Source organism: Anopheles maculipalpis, chromosome 3RL, assembly GCF_943734695.1.
Source record: "Anopheles maculipalpis chromosome 3RL, idAnoMacuDA_375_x, whole genome shotgun sequence".
NCBI lineage: Eukaryota > Metazoa > Arthropoda > Insecta > Diptera > Culicidae > Anopheles > Anopheles maculipalpis.
Genome location: NC_064872.1, coordinates 72,265,989 through 72,284,095, shown reverse-complemented (window position 1 = coordinate 72,284,095; position 18,107 = coordinate 72,265,989). Strand labels below are relative to the sequence as shown.

The following is an 18,107-nucleotide window of genomic DNA, read 5'->3' as shown; positions in this document are numbered from 1 at the left end:
TAACCACGTGGAGAGGAGAAAGAGGAAACGTGCCTGGTAAGGGGTTGAGGTATTCTGATTTGTAAACCCAATCAGCGCCACTTGGAGCTTGGGGAGGGAAAAACCACACGAAGTCAACGACGTGTCAGGCTTAGCCGAAGAGGAGGAAATTTAAATCTGTTTCTCTCTCCGTCTCTGGAAAGATTTCGTTTGCACCTCATTACAGAAAGGCGTGTTGGTCGCCATTGTTCATCGCTTGTAAAACAGCCTTGTCTCTTGAGGAGTGTACACTCTGCGTGATCTATGAAATCAATGTTAGGCTGCAATGGAAGAGCACCCGCCAGGACACTCTATCTTTAGTAGCTATAGGTGATTGTGTGAGGGTGTTAAATGGGAAATAAATAATTAGGAGGCTCGATTAGTGGAAGATGAGATGGGCAGGAGAATTGGGGGAAAACTCTAACCCCTAGACCGGTCTTGGATCGTACGGTGTTGCATCGAATCCAACGAATCGGTTGTTTTTACGATGCACAAAGCCCTTGTTGGGTCCGGTGTTGTAGTACACCACGCGCCGAATGCCGAACGGATCAATGTATCCGAACGAACCGTCTCGCGTGTCACTGCCCGAGTTGCGTTCCTCGTGGTACTGTCGGGGCAGATAATAACGGAAACCATCGTTCGTTACCGCAACACCATCGTACGGATGGCTTTCGCCGGTACGCCGCACCGGTAGCTCCTGTCCATTCTCATCGTAGTAACGTCGATCGTACTGTGCAGGCGGATCGATCAGATCCCGGTTGAAGCCCGAATCGAGCAGATTGCTACCGGTGTGCTCTAGTGACTGCAATTGTACTAGTGGTTTTAGGTTGAGCGTTGCTGGTGTAGAACTTTCGACGTAAGGACGGGACGATGTAATTAGGATCGGTTCACTAGACGGACGGCGTCTTCGTTCCGCTGGGTTGGGTCTTCGCCGACGATGTGGTGGGGTGTACGTTGTGGCGGCAATGTATCCGTTGGGATCTACCGCGACCGAAGGGTTACTGTTGTAGATCACGAGCGGAGGTAGATGAGCTTCGGAACCGTCTCGCAGTGGGTTCGGAGTTGAGGAGGGCGCGTATACTGCAATCGGTGTGGAGGAAAGTTCATTTCCGACGAGAGGGGTGTAAGTGGTGGAGGGTACGTAGATATCTAGCTGGGGAGGTCTGGCTGATATGGACGAATAGTGTCTGTGGGAAGGTGTGCTAGAACCTGCAGCGGGCAAGTACTTCTGTTCGGGTGTTGATGATGGAGACGACGGATGATAACCCGATCCGATCGGTTGTGAATGAGGTCGGATGAAGACCGCATTCAGGGAGGGTGTGGAGTGGACGGAGATAGGAGCTGGAGTAGAGGGCACAATCGCTATCGATTGGATGGAAGGTTGGTTTCGGTGCTGAGATGGAGGAGATGGTGGCGCCGGTGGCTCGTAGGAAGGATCCGAAGGTACCAAGACGCCAGAATCGGCTGGTTTGTTTTTGGCCACCTTAATAGCGTCCTAATGAAGAAAATAAGGGAAAAACCCATGTACTAAGAATCGCGTACAAGTGTCAGCTATTTGGTTCGTACCTGTATAGGGCGATCTCGTCCAACGAAGACGGTTTTCGATTTCAAGATCCGATAACCCTTGTGATCTGCAATGTAATCGTTCTGTCGCAAGTAGCCAGAAGCATCAATCCATGCGTCAGTTCCTGTATGGAACAGCAAGATAATCATCTAGAAGGCTTTTGCCTCAATAAACTCTTGAAAAGTCCCTCTACTTACCGATCACTGTACCATCCTGTAGTCGTTTCTCCTTCCGAAATTGCCCATTATCCGTCTGGTAGCGGAAGTACCGTTCGGGGCCCTCATCCGTCTGTATATGGTACTGGTTGCTGTCCGGCGAACCCCAGGAAGCATTGGCTCCGTCCAGATAAACCTACAGGACCAAAACGAAAATAACCAAAAATAAGAAAAAACCCGTTAGAATGTGCTCTCGAATGCGGAAGATTGTAACTCCCGATTGGGATAGGTCGTGGGTGTTCCCAAGCAGGAACCAACTTCAAGAATGAATGGGTTCAATGAATTGTTGACCGAATTTGGAGCTCTTTGTTGGCACCGGACACATGACTGTTTGGTGACTGTTCTCAGCGGTTGGCCGTTGAGTAGTCCATCGAGACGTGACCTTTCCCCGCCATACAGAAAGGCGGCATGCTTTCGATCGCAGTCAATCATGTGGCGTTACACTTAGAGTTTTTTTTTAGAGTTCTTCAGCTTGTGCGACTGAGGAGTTCTTGAGACCGGCTTTGGAAGGCAACGAAAAAAGGTGACCGAAACTGCTTAAACTAGCCCCTTAAACCCTTCTCGGGGTAAAGTGCGTGGGGAACCCGAGCCGCTTAAGCGACGGTTCTCGATGCCGGTGGGTGTCTCTGTCGGAGCAAAATGGTCGCCAGCAGTAGCACGGGCGTACTCCCAGTGCGTACTCGAAACAAGCAACCCGTACCAACGTGGTGAACCAGATGGTTGGTCATCGTAAATCCTCCACTCGATCGTGGCGATCTTGCGCTGGCTGGTTAATGTACGATCTCATGCGATCATAAAGTGATTGCGTATTTTGCAGGACAGGAGGTGCTAAGAAAAGCGAGACAACCGCGCGAAACTATAACACTCTTTGAGCCTCGCTACACGTGACCGTTTATGGAAGGTTGGCCCATGGCGTCGAACGGCTTGCTGGTTTGCAATAATAGTACAGGTTGTGACGGTTGTGCTGGAGCTCGAGAATCGATGCTTGGGATGAATATTTACGAATGAATGCAATAGTGATGAAGTAATCACTGCTGTGCCGCAGGAGAAGGAGTATTCTGTAGGCCATTTGTCATCTAATGGGTTGTGCTGTTGTTGCCCTCATCGTTGGAGCATTTTATGTAGCAATTGTCATCAGCTTGCTCTTGACATTGAGCTTAGAATAAGGCATTCGAGTTTGACTGAAGCGAACTCGGTTTGAAATTGATCAAATAAAGAAGTCTTTGAATATTTCCAAAGCATTCAGGTTAATGGTTAAAGTTACCTAATATTAACGGGTATGATACTGTGTCCGATAACCTACTATCTGCAGTAGAGACATGTACAGCTATACGTAACGAGATTTATCTTTCTAATCATGCTAATCGATTATATTGTAAGCGGTCTCTTTTGCCACGATTTTCGCAGCATAACCACACTACCAAACGGTGGTGAAAGGTTACACCGGTACGGAGAGCTACCGCATAAAACGATCATCAACTTTCCACCTCATTTGAATCGCCTTACACAGTCCGAGCTTACACGGCATAGAAAGCTCACGGTGATCGATCGGTAGTGCTCTTGTGTTATCGGTCTGCTAGCATGAAATGGTGCAATAAAAATGCATACGTATTAAAATCCGGCACTGCTAACTTGATATTGATTTCCGTTTGGCGAGCAGTGCATATAAGTTGTTTTATTTTTGCCGATTATTTCCCACCAAACGTAAGGTTCACATCGTATTTGCCCGCTTCGAACACGTCGTACGGTGTAAGGTCTTTCGGGATGGGCCAAACACGGTCCCGGAAGCTGGCCACGTCCGGTAGCTTGCCGTAGAACGACGCATACTCTGGCACGGTGAAAAGACACTTCAGACTGAGCAGATATTCCAGTATCGCAATGTCCGGCGTGTGCTCCTCGTAGTTTTCGTCCAGATAAAGCGATTTAAAGGCGGATCCTGCAGTAGAAAGTGGAAAATGGGGGAACGTCAAACTAAGCTCTGGTCTTGGGTAAATTGATTGTCACTTGGTGAAACTTGCGCTCGTCCAGCTCCTCTTCCCGAACCATCTTGGACAGCTTATACACCTTCACCAGAAATGCGTCGATCGTGGTTTGCGTGAGGTTCGGATCGCGCTGGTCAAGTTCCGTGCGTGGCAGCTCGTTCAGATAGTCCGATGCGCGCCAAACCAACTTGCGGAAGAACCGTTGATTGATGTTGTTGTACACCAGCACGACACGGCTCGCCTCGAACAGGTCACTCGCGGCCAGCGTGTGCATGTATTCACCGACCGTCTCCTCGGCACTCTCGACCATGTGCACCGTGTAGCCGTCGAAGTTGATCATCAGCCCGAACAGCTTGATCTCGTTCGTCGTACTTTCCTGCATGTCTTTGATGAGCTTCAGAAATCGATCGCGCAGTGTCATCCCGGTCACTTTCGGATGGCGTCCGATGTAGACGATGCGCTGGAAGTAACGCTTCCTGCCAGCGCAAAGCATATTGTCCTTGACGTGGTCCGCTAGGGTGCGCCGGTTCTGGAACGAGGGTAGTGCCGCATCATCCGACTTTTGCATAAAGTAGGGAAGCGGCTTTTTCTTCTTATCCGGTGTACGTGTCGCGGACGAGGTAGACATGTCGATAATTCGTCTTCACTTCAATTTTACCAACAGCCAGTCAACTTGAAAATCGAACTCGTTTAGTTTGATTGTGTCCGCGAAGTGTGTTTTCCCGGCTTTCAGAAGCAAACTCACTATGACAACACGTGCGCTCGTTACCATGGCACAGCCTACTAACATCGTGTCGGTGCGCGCGCACGTACGTTCCAAGGTTTTGAGGCACACATTCTTCGGGAAATGCCAGTTACCAGAGTGACCAGCGCGAGCTTGGGAGAGCCCGGGAATCACATTACACGAAAGCATTCACACACCCCGCAAGGGGCCTTCTCCATCTGTCCTCCCTCGATGCCTCTTTGACGTAACGCGAATAAACTCCCGTCCCGGCGTGAAAATCCGTCGGAAGGTCTCAATTAAAGCAGAAATTATCCACGCTGTTGTTGCGAACACCTCACCGCATCTCGCCACGAGTATGACATGCAGCGGACGTAGTCGCGTGAGGTGAAGCTTTGGTTAAAGTCGTACAGAAGTCAGCCCGGAGTGGCATAAAATCCAATGAACTTTTAAATCCATCAGATGACTGTTACCTCTTCTCCGCGACGAACAAAATGAGATGCACAAAAGGTGAGGCGTTTTTTTGGCGCGTGCGAATGCGAACAAATTACTCGCATGTGGCTATTGTTTCTCCGCCGGGTGCCGGTGGCCGGATTCGTCCCTCGCTCTCTTTCGCTTGATCGCACGATCGACGGCGCGTATGTGACGCATTTGGGGAAAATGTTGGGGCGCATGTAGAGAGTGTTTTGTTTTTCGAAATGAATTTCATTGTCGGGTTTGGTATTTCTTTCGCCTCAAAACCTTGGACGGTGGTGAGCAAGAAAGGTGTGTTTGAAGTGCACCATGCGTTTAGAAGTAATTCAATTAAAACCATCCCTGGGCGAATCGAGTTACCGAGTGTTTGCGCTTTTAATTGAACAACCAGATTGTTTTCGTTTTAATCTGTTTCACCTTCCAGTTTGCATTAGTTCTTACTAAGTGAGGAAAGGTGAGGAACTTGGTTAAGTATTCGAGCAAGGACAAGATTGCTGCAAGATGGGTTGGTTTTAATTAGGATTCATTATAGGAATCATGTCTCAAGATAAGGAATACAACATGATGTTGGTTGTTGGATGCTGGAGTTGTTGGTACGAAGGTCGAAGTTGTTAAATATTAGCCTTGGATATTGGGACCCACACAAGATATTTGGAAGCAGAGGAATCTGAATTGGATTTACTACAGTTCTATAGGTAAAACATGGCACATTTGGAAATCCTTAAAGGTAGCTCTATTTATTCCATTTCCAAGGATCTTAAAGACCCATATGACGCCAATCTCGGTGCAAAAGGCGACAACGGCACCAATCTTCCAGATGGCCGAACCAGGGTTCAAATCCCATCCAGATCATTTACCTGTACAGAGAACTTACTATCTCATAGACGTGGTATCAATAATTCTTGTATACTATTCGATGACCAGCGTGACCTAGCAGGGGGTTGAGCCAAGAAGAAAGAGAAGAAGAAAGACCTTATCAGGTACCTCAGGTACCTCAAAAATAAATCAAAAATATTCTTCAATGTAGAGAGTATTTGAAAAATGACAAATTAATTGTTCCTTAAAAAATCCATTATTTTTGGCTTAAAAATTGCAGCTAACAGAGACATTGGGAGACACATTTGAGGCCTCAATTATACGATTGCAATCGCTCCAAACCATCAATTTTAACCGGTCATACGAAGTGTTGAATGCATATCTACCATCAAAATCAGCTCTTTACCGTTTCATCAATGAAACGCTTGTGGTATCCATATGTTTAATGCATCCATCAAAATACACGATGAAGCGATAGATTGAGCGTGTGTTAAAGCCGAGCGTTTAATTTCCTCACCCTCTACCTTCTACCCAACTGCAATTGGCAAAGTGCATTAGCTACTATGGACATGTGCAAATGTATGCAAACAGAACTGCACCAAAAAGCGGTGCTCATACATATTCAAGAACGCTCGATTAGCGTGGTTGAGGCTTGAGGTTTTTGGTTCCGGAACTTGTGCGTGTGGCGCTCGTTTTTGGGATGGCTCTCGGTTGCATTTTTCTTCTTCGTCATTCTCCCCAACCAATCTTTAATGTATGGCGCCCGCAATCTTGGGCCAGCAATTAACCACCAACGCGCGACGAGCTTCCTTTTGGCGTGCACCCAACAACAGAAGCAATTATTAGGAACGGTTTGCATAAATGGTTACATGAGTGGATTACATATTGGGCGTTAGTTAGTGTAAGGCTTCGTTGAAGTTGATTGATTTTTTCGAGTGTCTTCTAACACCCCGGTTCGTTCGTGAACCGTGGTGCATATATGCAACGGGTTTTTCGCAAACCACCCCCCGTTGTACGCAACCGGTCGCATTCACCAAGGGCTTTTCTTCCTCGTGTTTGCACGTTGTTGTTTAAAAGTTTAGCCTTTCTCCCTGCCAAACAATCCTGCCACAAATTTCCACCCTTTGTGTTTTTGTTTTCACTTTCCTCGTGAAGGCGCTGTGTGTGTGTGTGTGTGTGTGTGTGTGTGTGTGTGTCACATAAAGTTAGCAGTGGAGTCGCAACAAAAGTAACCTGCCAGCACCGTCACCTGGCCCGGCAAGGACGGACCGCTCAGATAAGATCGGTTGTAGTAATTTTTCTCCATTTGCAATATAATCCCATGCTTTAAAACACTCGGCAAACATTTCAATACCCGGTGGGAAGAAGTGATAGCGATCAGCAGCAGTAGTGAGTAAGGAAACTCGTACTCGGAACCGGAATCGTCTTTTCGCTACAAAACGGCGCAATGGTTGGCATTAAACGAGCAGAAGAAAAACAAAAAAAACCCCAGCAAATCCCGGAAAAAAGATTCCACACACCACCGGTCGATTGGTGCAGTCAAGTGCAAGTGCAAGTGCAGCTTCGAGCCACCGAGCAAACACAAACATTTTATGTCACACGTCCCACCGTTACCCGATGAGCTCAGCATTAGTTGGTGTTTTTTTCTTGTTCGGCTATGCAGACGAACGGTGTGGTTGACAGTGAAAGTTTTGGCCAACGATTTATGCGCATCGTGTGTGCTCCGAAAACCAATGTTGAACCTGAACCTGCCCGAAAACCCTCCCCCAATCGGCGACGGATAACCCCTTTCATGGTAATCAGACGTAGAACCGGCTTGTCGACATCAAGCAATCCGGATGTGTTGCATGAGAATACGCACCTTTCTCCCCTGTCCGTGTGTCCATCACTGGCTAATGTCAAATGGTTGTGATGCTTTTTGGATTTTGCGGGCTTTTTTTTTTGTATCGACACCCTGCTTTCCTCCTTCACTTTGTGTGTTTGCTCCCCCATTCCAAGGCAAAGGGCAATCACGATCGTTTGCGAAATGCTGCGCAACAGGAAATCCTTATGTGCGATCCAGACCACTCGGTGATCGTGATCGTGATCATAAGCTCCATAAGAGTCGGTGAGTCGTTTCAGTGGAAAGAAACAAAACCAACCCATCACAGTTATCACCAGTCTCGGTGTGGTACGGTTCGGTCGGTGTGTTTTTTTTTGTGTCTGTTTTTCATCCACACCACGTACAGTGCTGGAAATGTTTGTAAAATGCACAATAAATTCAATTTTATATTCCCAGCCACATCGGTAATACAATATCCATTGAAAGTTAAAGGCATTTTAAAACAATATATGCAAAAATAGTGGGATAGTACAACAAAAAAAGCTAAAAGTAAGAACAATTTTCTTGTAAAGTTTTATATTTGAAATGCTGAATAAATGTAAGAAAACATATTAAAATTAGATTAATATGTGAAATTCACATTTTTCCCTTGATACGGCAAATCTTTTAGAGAATGGTGGAGTAGCTGTTACACTCTTCTAACTCTTGATCGATTTTAAAGCCGCATAAGATAGCATAACCAGGGAAAAATTTACGAGCTCGTTTGGATACCCGGCCAAGCTTACCAGGCTTGCAAGAATAATGATGGCCAACATCACATATCAAGTGAAAGAGGATAGAAGGCTTTGGAGGCGCTTTACTGCTACCAGGAGGCTGCGCCAGGGAGGTGACCTTCAATGTGGCGCTAGAGAAAACCATCCGAGACTCAGAGATGGAAGTATCGGTTATCATCTAGACACTCATTACATAAGTATCGTTGGTTTCAGATTCCCCAATAGTGGCACCGCTAAAGATCCTTTCAACTAATATTGCTTTATTTAAGAATGATGTACAGATGGGTAATCGATCCTCTGAAGATGCTTAACAATTTACTTATCTGAGGTTATCAGACAGAATCGACAACAACATGGGTGAGACTATAGCCTAAGTTATGGTAGTTTAGAATCATTATAATCTCAGTACTTATATGAGTCTCTGAGAGGAAGATACTCAGAAGGAGTATGGGCCTCCGTCATTGTCCTGAAAGGACAATAAAGGAGCCTAACTTTAAGGGTTGTACGATGATCCCAAGAAGTAACACGTTGATTCTACCCGTAAAGTACTTATGGTTTACTTGTGATTGCCTCGTCCACCCGACCAACCCGTTATGCGTAAAAGATACATTCAAAAATCAAAATATTACTTCATGAACTAACAACAATTTTCCACACTGTATTACATCATCGACGGCAATGCCGATTGCTTCCGAATCTGCGCACGGAAGCTAACGAAGAACCGAAAGGCGGGAAGGTGGGCGCGTGTGATGCTCGCGGATGATGAGATGATCCGGTTTTGCGGCGCAACAGCGACCGGTATGGACGGGCCGGGCTGTGTTTTACTTCCGAATGGTACGAATTGCTTCCTATTGTCCCTCGGGGTGATGATGGTTCACGATCGGTTAATGCTTAATGGTGCGTACAATCGGTCGTCGTAAGGGGTCGAAGTTTGTTCCCGCTGCTTCTTGAGGTGCGGTTAAGTTAAGATAATTTCCCAGCTACAACTAGGTCGTAGTTGGTACCAAATTTTGTAACCAACCGTGCGCCTTGGTAATGTAAGTAATTTTCCCATGCAGTCATGCAAATTTTCTGCTGCTCCAAATAATGCTCCCTTTTTTGGCATCAGTAGTGCTCCAGTGGTTGGTTAAGCTTTTTAAAGCCCCAACCTTCTTGTTGCTGCAAAAATGCTGGTCGCTTCTAAATGCTTTTTTGACCAGTGTCCAACGGTTCCTTTCTCTTTTTTCCATTCCACCGTGGTAGGCAGTGAAAGATATCGCTCCAAAAATCATTAGCGTACGGGTAGAGGGTGTGTGATTTAGTAATTGTGTACCGCGTGATTGATGTACGTTGAGACAGGTTCGATGGGTTTTTAACTCGATCTTTTATGGGTTGACGGGTGACCGAGGGCTCCCTGTACGTTGGGCACGTTGATTGCCCCCGTTTTGGGCTGTGTGACGTATGGAACCGGCAATCAAATTCCAGGGCGTTGGAATGTCGGTTTAAAAATCAACCTTACGTTCGATTTAGTATCGCAGATTTCAATGAGCTCAAGGCCACGAACAGGCACACAGTATGGTTCCGGTGTGCGTGTCGGCGAGCTCAGTGCCCTTCCTTTTTTGTTGGTCTCTCGCTCTCTATGGACCAATTAAGCAGCTAGACAAACAAAAATTGCGCGGGTTGGGCTAGTCTGTTGCACAATTCGATCACGGGTTTTTTATTGAGCTAAGGTCAGCTGGACACCTTCTAGCGGTAGGCTTAACCGATGACTTTGACTTTGGGGCACGCACGATTGAATGATGAGAATGGGATGAAATGGGTGAGCCGTTCGATTGTTGAATTGTTGAATTAAATGTGGATCAACTGATTTTTTCCATCTAAAAGCCGTTGCTTAAACCGATCGTGCTGTCGCTTGAATAGTTGTGACAGCCGTCAGAAGATAATCCTCTGACGGTTTTGGAAAAAAGCCATGGTCGTATGCAAAATTTATTCACAAATCTTTTTAACCTTGCATTATTGAAAAAAAGCAAGGACCTTCGCTTCATTTATAGTAATAACAATCGTTTTTAATTTTAAAATTGTAAAGCATGCCTTAATCCGTTCGTGCCTATTATACATCCCCCAAAAACAAGTGTCAGCTTTCCTTTTGCCTTATGACACACATTAATGGGTAGTTCGCTAATAGAATTGTAGCACAACATATCTGTCCCGACATAAATCACACTCGCTTCTCACGCTGAACCCGTTCCACCGCTCGTCGCTTCCGTTTTATAACGACCGACGGCTTAGGAACTGGAGACGACTCGAACGCCGGAGTCGGAGTTATGTTCGTGCCCTTGTTCGTCGCACGAACGGAAACGCACGGAGAAGAGCAACACGCGATATTACGGCCAGCGGTTTCTGGGGTTCTTCGTCGAGCGGCAGGAAAAGAAATGGTTCACAGCAGCTGGTTCGGCAACATAACTGTGGCGCGCCGTCGAAAGCGAATGTCGGGAGAATGTGCGAAGCGAAACCATCATCAGCAGAGGAATCACCCCCGTCATACCTTTTTGGGGGGTATTATGTCATAACGAGGGAGAGTGACCGGGGAACGAGAGATAGGGGGAGTTGAAAAAAGCAAAAACAAAACCGTAAAAACTGGACCATTCCGCGAAATGCAGAAAAGGGGAGGGCGAAAAAAAACGAGAGCATAACGTCGGATCAAATGAGCGTCGGAAAGCATAAACAAGCATACGACAACCTTCTTCTGGGTGATCGGGATAGGGGACCGACCAGACCGTACAGTGAGTCTTTTTGTCAATGAGATATTCGCCCGTTCGCGATCGGTGCAGCAAAATTCATTTGATCGCGTAGGCCTCTTGTTTATGATTGTCGTTTGTCGGTTTTCTGTGTTTTACCCCTCGAAGCCATTACACACGCTCAGGGCACGCTTACGCAAAGGTGTCCTGTAGGGTATGTTGCACCTCGCTTGCGATGCGATTACCATTGAAGCGTGTTTGCTGATCCCTTTCGCAAAAAAATAAAAACGATCCAACCAGTCAGCCGGGTTCGTCGCTTTGTTTTGGCGTTGAAGTCTTTCGTCTCGATCGCGCTATTTGAGGCGCGAGAAAGCAAAGCAGGGAAGAAAAACAAAAGAAGAAGAAGGCTTTCAGAAGGGCATACGAAAGCGAAAGTATCGTGTGTGTGTGTGTGTCTCTGCATGTGAATGATGAATGAGCTTTGTTACACCTTTTCGCGAGCAATCATTCTTCGCGGCCGGACGGATGGATGCGTTGGGAAGAATTCGCAAAATAAATGAAAAAAAACTAAACCAAATTAATCTCCAGCGGTGTGGAACGTTTGATCGATCTGGTGAACCTTGATTGCAATGGCTGCAGATGGTACCGATTTTGGATACTGATTATTTGAAATGAAATGGTACGTGAGCTCTGGGAGGTAAAAATGCAATTTTTAAAATGTTAGCCACCAAACCTTCAGCAGCATTTGGACATTAACGTTTGCAGTAATCGTAGGTAAGTGGTAAACGATGACGATTGCGTAAGGTTGGGCTGATTTTGTCTAATCTTTGGCCTCGGAGCATAATTACCATCCATGCCAAAAGGCTACAAACACACGGGGTGACAATGGCAATGTGTCACGGTCTTTTCGTTGTTCAGTTGCCCGAACAATACTCGCATGGGTGTACGTGCATGGTGCGTACATACAGATTGACCCACCTGAAGGTCCGGCCAGTAGGTTTTGGGAAGCTTGAAAGGGCTTGAGCTGGAAAAGAGGCCATTTGCTGACAAAAGAGGGAAACCGAACGAGGGAAAAACTAATGCTTTAAAACATTTAATTCACATTGCATTGTTTTCGCTGCGTTAACAAGGGTGGGTAAGAGAGGTTTTCTGGTGGAAAATGCTATAAACGCACAGTTAAGTTCAAGGTAAAGATTAAGCACACTTTCGATAAGGTTTGTATTTGATTTTTTTATATATTTGATTATTAATTTCCATACAATTCAAAGGCATCAACTGTGTGTCTTGAGAAAAAAAGATTCACTTTATGTAATTTCCATTTGCAGCTGTAATGTTTACCTAATGACGATCAATTTTCGGCCAAAATGTTTTTCCTCGTGGATGTGAAAATGGGTGGAAAATTGTGCGATTTGGTGTTCCGGTCCCAAAAAGCCCTGAGCTATTGCAATTACAATTGATTGTTTGATGTAATGGGTGTAAAAAGCTTAAAAAAGCATACAAAAATGTTTAATGTTTTTGTTTTAAAATATTGAAGTATACAATTTTACATAAATAAAATGAACTAGTATGAAACGTGTTTGCTTTTAATTAAAATAATGAGTAATATTGAACTCTACTTAGCCACCGAACCGAATCAATTTAAAACATTTTCCTCAACCGATTTCGCATAAATAAACCCCTCCTGAAAGTGAAAGATCAGCGCGGTTTATGCAACGGGAATCTGCGTGTCCGTATAAGGGCATAAAACAGGGTTCCACCGAATCCGCCTGATCCGAAACATAGCCAAACGGGATCGCAATAAGTTTTGGCATCAACGACCTATGCTTGATTTAAACCGACATTTCGGGAACCACCAGCGGAGAAGGTTTACTGGCTACCGCTACAACACTCCTGTGGGCTGTGGGCTGTACTACCAGATACGAGGAAAAAAAAAACACGAGAAACACTAGTGAACCAGTTCTGGCACCACTGTCCGGGGCGTCATGTAAGAAAACGTGACCGAAACGTGCGCGTTTTTCTTGTCCACACCAGCATTCTCTTCCTGCCGTGCCGTGCCTTACTTGCCACGACGGTTGTAACACCAAAAAGTAGACAGTGGATGAATTGAATTTGGGTCGAAAATGGTTGCTGTTTTTTTTCTCAAAGTTGTGCCGATTCTTTTGAAAATATTTCCTTCACATTTGATAGAAATTATCGATCGATAAGGAAAGGCCGTCCGAGGTAGATCGATATGTTCACTTTGTAAGGAGTGCATTAGCTGGCTTTCACTAGAAGATTGCCTAATGATGTTAATTATTGTCACGATCATTATCTGGGTCGCAATTGCATTTAGTAGAGCGTTTTGTTGTAAGTAAAGTGCACCCTTTTTTCCGAGGAGCAATTTTGCTGCATCGTGCTAATACCCACTATCGATTGCACATTAATTATGATAATCTTTTGCAGCGATTCCTTTCTTCCAGTGTCCGGATCTGGATCTGGATACAAAGACGCTTGGAGCGTGGGCCCAATAATCGTGGTGGGTAATAGTCGTAGCCGAGAAGCGCACGCTGGCGGAATGCTTTTGTCGTGTGTCAAAAGAAAATTGGTCCGGACAAGGGAAAGGGTCTCGAGGAGCAATGAATATTACCCTAATTTGAAGCAGAATCGATCGTGATTGTGCTTCTTTGTGAGGTTCGTTTAATCGTTTTACTTGCATCGATTTGCTTGATCTCTTTGTAAAAATTTTCTATAAATGTTCTTCCCTTTTTGTAGCTCGTATGAAATACTTATTAGCCTTCGTATGTTCAAAAATACTTTATCTTCCCTTTTATTCTTTTAACCAGTCAAAGCTAGGCATAAAAGCCTGTCCATTTACTTGAAGTAATTACCACCCCTTCAATCCTTATTTTTTCCATCTTCAGGAGTTCCTGGTGTGTGAATACTGCGTGGGTAAAACTAATTGCGCCTTGTTATTCATTTGTTTTTTGCAGTCACAGGCCATAATCTTACGCCTTGTGGTGTAAACTGTCACTACACCAGCAACCCAATAGGGCGCCAAGACGACGAACGATCGTAGAACTCAGCTTCAAAGTCTCAATCACAGCTAGTTGATCGATCGATGCATAAGCAATCATGTTTTTGATCTGGTTTCGATCTAACCAGCTTAGTTTGGGTGGGAAAAAATGTGGGATAATTGATGGAGCAATACATTGGTCGAATCACCGGAGGCAGAGTAGCTGCAGCTGCCATTTCCTTTGTAGTTTCAAGAATAAGTCTAAAATGAAAGCTTTGGAAAAAGCCTGAGTGACAATAATAATTAGGAGTTTGATGAAATATTTATTGTGAAATAAAAAGGAAAATTGACCCAAATTGTGTACATCCAGCAATCAACACTGCAACACATTCTCTCGCTGTCATCGGATTGAAATTTATTTTGATTTATTGTTTCCTGTGCTCGGAATCGGAATCATTCATTCAACCTTCTTGCTTCGAATGTGCAAAAAAAACAAAAACATAAACCAAACAACCAAGTTTCACCGGAGGCACTCGGTGCGTTATAGGCTACCGGAGCGTGAAAATATTAGGCCTCACGATCGGTGATCGTTAGCAAATTTTTGTAATGCCCTTGAAGATAGGAAATTCACTGGCGATACGATGGAATTAGCTTTACTATCGTCAAACGTTATAGTTATCTCGATTTCTAAGCGAATACCTTTAAAAGGCGTCAATTTTCAAGAGCACCGGAACGTTGTCGTTACAGCAGTACGTCAATAGAATGACGCGACGCAAGCTATAGACGAGTGAAGGCGTTACATATGTTGCATCACTGCATGGCGTTCGGAGCGGGCACGGTTGGACAAATCGGACCAATGAATTTTTCACTTTGAAAATGACAGAATCAAAGCGTTTCAAATTGATCTGAGCTGTGAAATGATGTGTGCATTTACGGGTTTCGTGTGAGCCGCTGGTGAAAAGGTTAATCGCTTTGCATGAGGGCTTTTATTGGGGTAGATGTGATTTCGAAAGGGTTTTAAACCGTACGGCACAAAGCGATTGGATGTGGATGATTGAGATTAATCCATTCTAGAGCTATAGTCTGCTATAGTGAGCAGTTGGAAATGCTGGAAATGAAATGATCAAGAAATGTCTTGATCTTCAAAGAGTTGGGAGTTTTGGAAGATAAATAAGAAATGATCTTTGATCACCATTCGTGATTGAGAAGAAAAAAATTCATTACAGCATACTTTACTTCCTTGCATTAGTCAGCAGTCGCAGCAGCTTTTTTGTATCAGTAATCTACCATCATGGAATCGTTCGTGTATCACTCGCACAAGAAGATGATTAGAATTTAATTGCACACTTGATCATGACACTAATTATATGCCAAACCCTAATGAGCGTTAGAATTGGTAAAGGGCTTGGCAGGCTTTTTGACGTAGAGGCTTTTTTTATCTATTTACCCATTATGTACTTCAATGTGCTGTTTTCCATTTTTAATTGATCTTTTTATATCTCAAATCAAATAATTATTTGCATATGCTCGATTCTGATAATGAATATAATTAAGAAAATAGTGAAAAGTGTTAAAAGAACCATTAAAACAACCGTTACGAGTTCATTGACGGTGTCCTGGACATGGTTCCGTGCCTGCAAAATTGTCCATTTTGTGTTTTTTTCTCTTCCCTTTACTCACCAAATGCATTCCAAACAGAAGCAGGAAAATGTTGCCCATATTTTCGGTCGATTTGGTTTTGGATTGTTCCTGTCTTTCACCCTCCTTGTACCACGCGGTAGTTCCGCCCGATGCAGTGTTCCGGTGCACCGATGCGGAGGATGTTTTATGTAGTGTACACCTTCTTCTTGCGTTTTACTCTTCCTCACACGCCTAGGCCGATGGGATAATGGGTAATTAAAAGTGCAAATCAATCAACACCCCCGAGCCACACCGGGCCGGACCCGTATCAGTGTCGTTAGTTTCACGCGTTCGTACGATTCGTGTTCGGTTCGTTTTGCTTATCCCTGGTTTGTCATCGATCACTGTTGCACTATTTATGTTGTTGCCTTTTGATGCTGCACCACGGTACCTGGTGGAGGTGTCAGGCGTCGTTTATCGGTTTCGTTGGGCTGACAGACGCCCTCACCAATTTGCTAGAGATTCGGAAAAATTAAACACTTTAAACATTACGATTAAAAGACAAAAACAATCACGATAGAAACTATGACCACGAACGCGGTGTGTTCGCACGATATGGTGTGCGCGATTCGCGTTATTTATTCTTTGCTTCATTCACTTTCGCTTTGGGTAAAACAACATATAAAAAAAAGCGCTCCATAGCTGCCAAGACGGTCTTCAACATCCGAGCCGCACGGGTTTTTCTTCCACCACCGTTTTACGATATTTTCATAACCGATGCGACCTGATGCGATGTTGTCGCTGGCGGTTCTTGTTTTGGCGCAACAGCACACGCACACTGTTCGGAATAATTAACTCACATAACACAAGCGGTGGGTTCAATAAAGTGTTTTCTATAACGCCGGGAACGGTGATGCTGCTGGCGCCGGAAAATAAGAGTTACTTTGGGGCTGACTGTGCTGCGGCTGATTAGCCTGATGAGCGGAAAAAGGTGGCTGGAAGCTTAGGCCCGGGCTGCTCCGGATAATATTCTTACATCATCGATCACTCTTACGATCGCTCGTCGTTGTGTACAATTTTCCATAAACCCACAAACGAGCCGGACGACGTACAATAGACCCCAGTGGCACACTGTCGTATCGGAAAACTCGACCCGCGTCGTATCGACAGATGATGCCACTGATTACACACATCAAATGGAAGTCAAACACACACACACACAGCACTATCACATCCCGAGCGATGATCCGGTGTGAGCTTCCGTTCGTCGGCTGCTGTCGACTACTTGTTATCTTCATTAGCATTAGCGATCGGTGTGATTATTTCCTTTTCTTGACCACTTTTTTTTTTCGAACATATAAAAAGCTCTACACACTACTACACTAATAGCTCACGTACCGTTTTTCCACCTTTTTTTTTGATCGGGCGCACTCGGTGGCGACGTTTTCAATTTTCACAAATCAATCGGATCTCGTGCAACTACTGATTTTCGAACTTCGAAACGCCACCACGCGGGTTTAAGTGTAAAGGCCGTACCGTACCGAGTGCTGGCCAAAGCAACACTGACCCACGTTTGTAGCTAGGGTTGTAGCTTTTCCGTTCGACGTTCGCTCGCCGCGTGGGGTTCGCCGTCTAGTTGGCAGTCACCCTTTCGCTCTCGCGTGCTTGGGAGTTACCTGCAAGAGTACGAACGTGGATGCACTGAGAGAATGAGTGGTAGCGTTGGGTTGAGTAGGTTTAGTATAAGGGTACTGCACTACTAAATTCAATTAGCCAGCTGGGTAACTCATGGTCGCGAAGTTGCCACTCTTCGGGAACGGGGAGGATTTTAAAACAATAACAGAAGAAATCACGAGTTTGGTGGCGGGGTAGCAAATTTCGATCACAACAAAGAGATTTTTAATGCGCAAAAAAATAGAAATTTGTAGTGTGAAGTAAGCTCTTGCTTGTGGTGGGTGGTACCAGTCGCGGCAAAACCGTAACAAGGAACTTCACAAATATGCTGATATGAATTGCACTTCGTTGCGCGGGCAAATGATTGATTGGCCTTTTTTTTCGTCGAGTCAAGTCGAGAATCACACACCCTATATCGAGCTTGGTTCTATAAAGTGGTACCGGACACTGTGAAGGAGGGTGTCAGCAAGCGTTGGTGTACTGGAATTGTAAGAAGTAAAGCATAAGTGTGGAGTGCAAACGATACAAATTCCGTGTGGGATGAGACGATGGACGCGAGTGTATGGAGACAAAGTGATCAGAAGAGTAGTTAATGGTGGCTGGTTTTACGTTAACAATTGGTAAATTTTATTACTTGTTAATGATTTTGTACAGAAAATAAAACAGTTCATAATGATTCTTGTATGAAAAAGCTATCTTTTTTTTCAAAGCGAATAAAA

At 44.9% G+C, this 18,107-nt stretch overlaps 2 protein-coding genes across 2 annotated transcripts; both read right to left on the bottom strand.

The window, feature by feature from the left end:
- Positions 1-445: 445 nt before the first annotated feature.
- Positions 446-15,828, bottom strand: LOC126562222 (uncharacterized). The gene is made up of 4 exons (XM_050218667.1): positions 15,775-15,828; positions 1,780-1,933; positions 1,585-1,706; positions 446-1,513 (listed from the first exon to the last, which is right to left on the bottom strand). Exons 1-4 carry the CDS (start codon positions 15,811-15,813, stop codon positions 446-448), a joined length of 1,383 nt encoding a protein of 460 aa, XP_050074624.1. The 5' UTR covers positions 15,814-15,828.
- LOC126563670 (uncharacterized) lies at positions 3,478-4,407 on the bottom strand. Its single transcript, XM_050220314.1, has 2 exons — positions 3,816-4,407; positions 3,478-3,733 (listed from the first exon to the last, which is right to left on the bottom strand). The coding sequence occupies exons 1-2, from the start codon at positions 4,405-4,407 to the stop codon at positions 3,486-3,488; spliced, it is 840 nt and encodes a 279-aa protein (XP_050076271.1). The 3' UTR covers positions 3,478-3,485.
- Positions 15,829-18,107: the final 2,279 nt, after the last annotated feature.

What these genes read in the sequence shown, in the direction of transcription:
- LOC126563670 (XM_050220314.1), bottom strand. Translation starts at nt 4,407, where the DNA reads ATGTCTACCTCGTCCGCGACACGTACACCGGATAAGAAGAAAAAGCCG. An exon ending in GGAAGAGGAGCTGGACGAGC is followed by an intron (nt 3,734 to 3,815) that starts GCAAGTTTCACC and finishes TTTCTACTGCAG; the next exon opens with GATCCGCCTTTAAATCGCTT.
- LOC126562222 (XM_050218667.1), bottom strand. Translation starts at nt 15,813, where the DNA reads ATGGGCAACATTTTCCTGCTTCTGTTTGGAATGCATTTG. An exon ending in TTCTGTTTGGAATGCATTTG is followed by an intron (nt 1,934 to 15,774) that starts GTGAGTAAAGGG and finishes TTGGTCCTGTAG; the next exon opens with GTTTATCTGGACGGAGCCAA. An exon ending in ACAGGATGGTACAGTGATCG is followed by an intron (nt 1,707 to 1,779) that starts GTAAGTAGAGGG and finishes TGTTCCATACAG; the next exon opens with GAACTGACGCATGGATTGAT.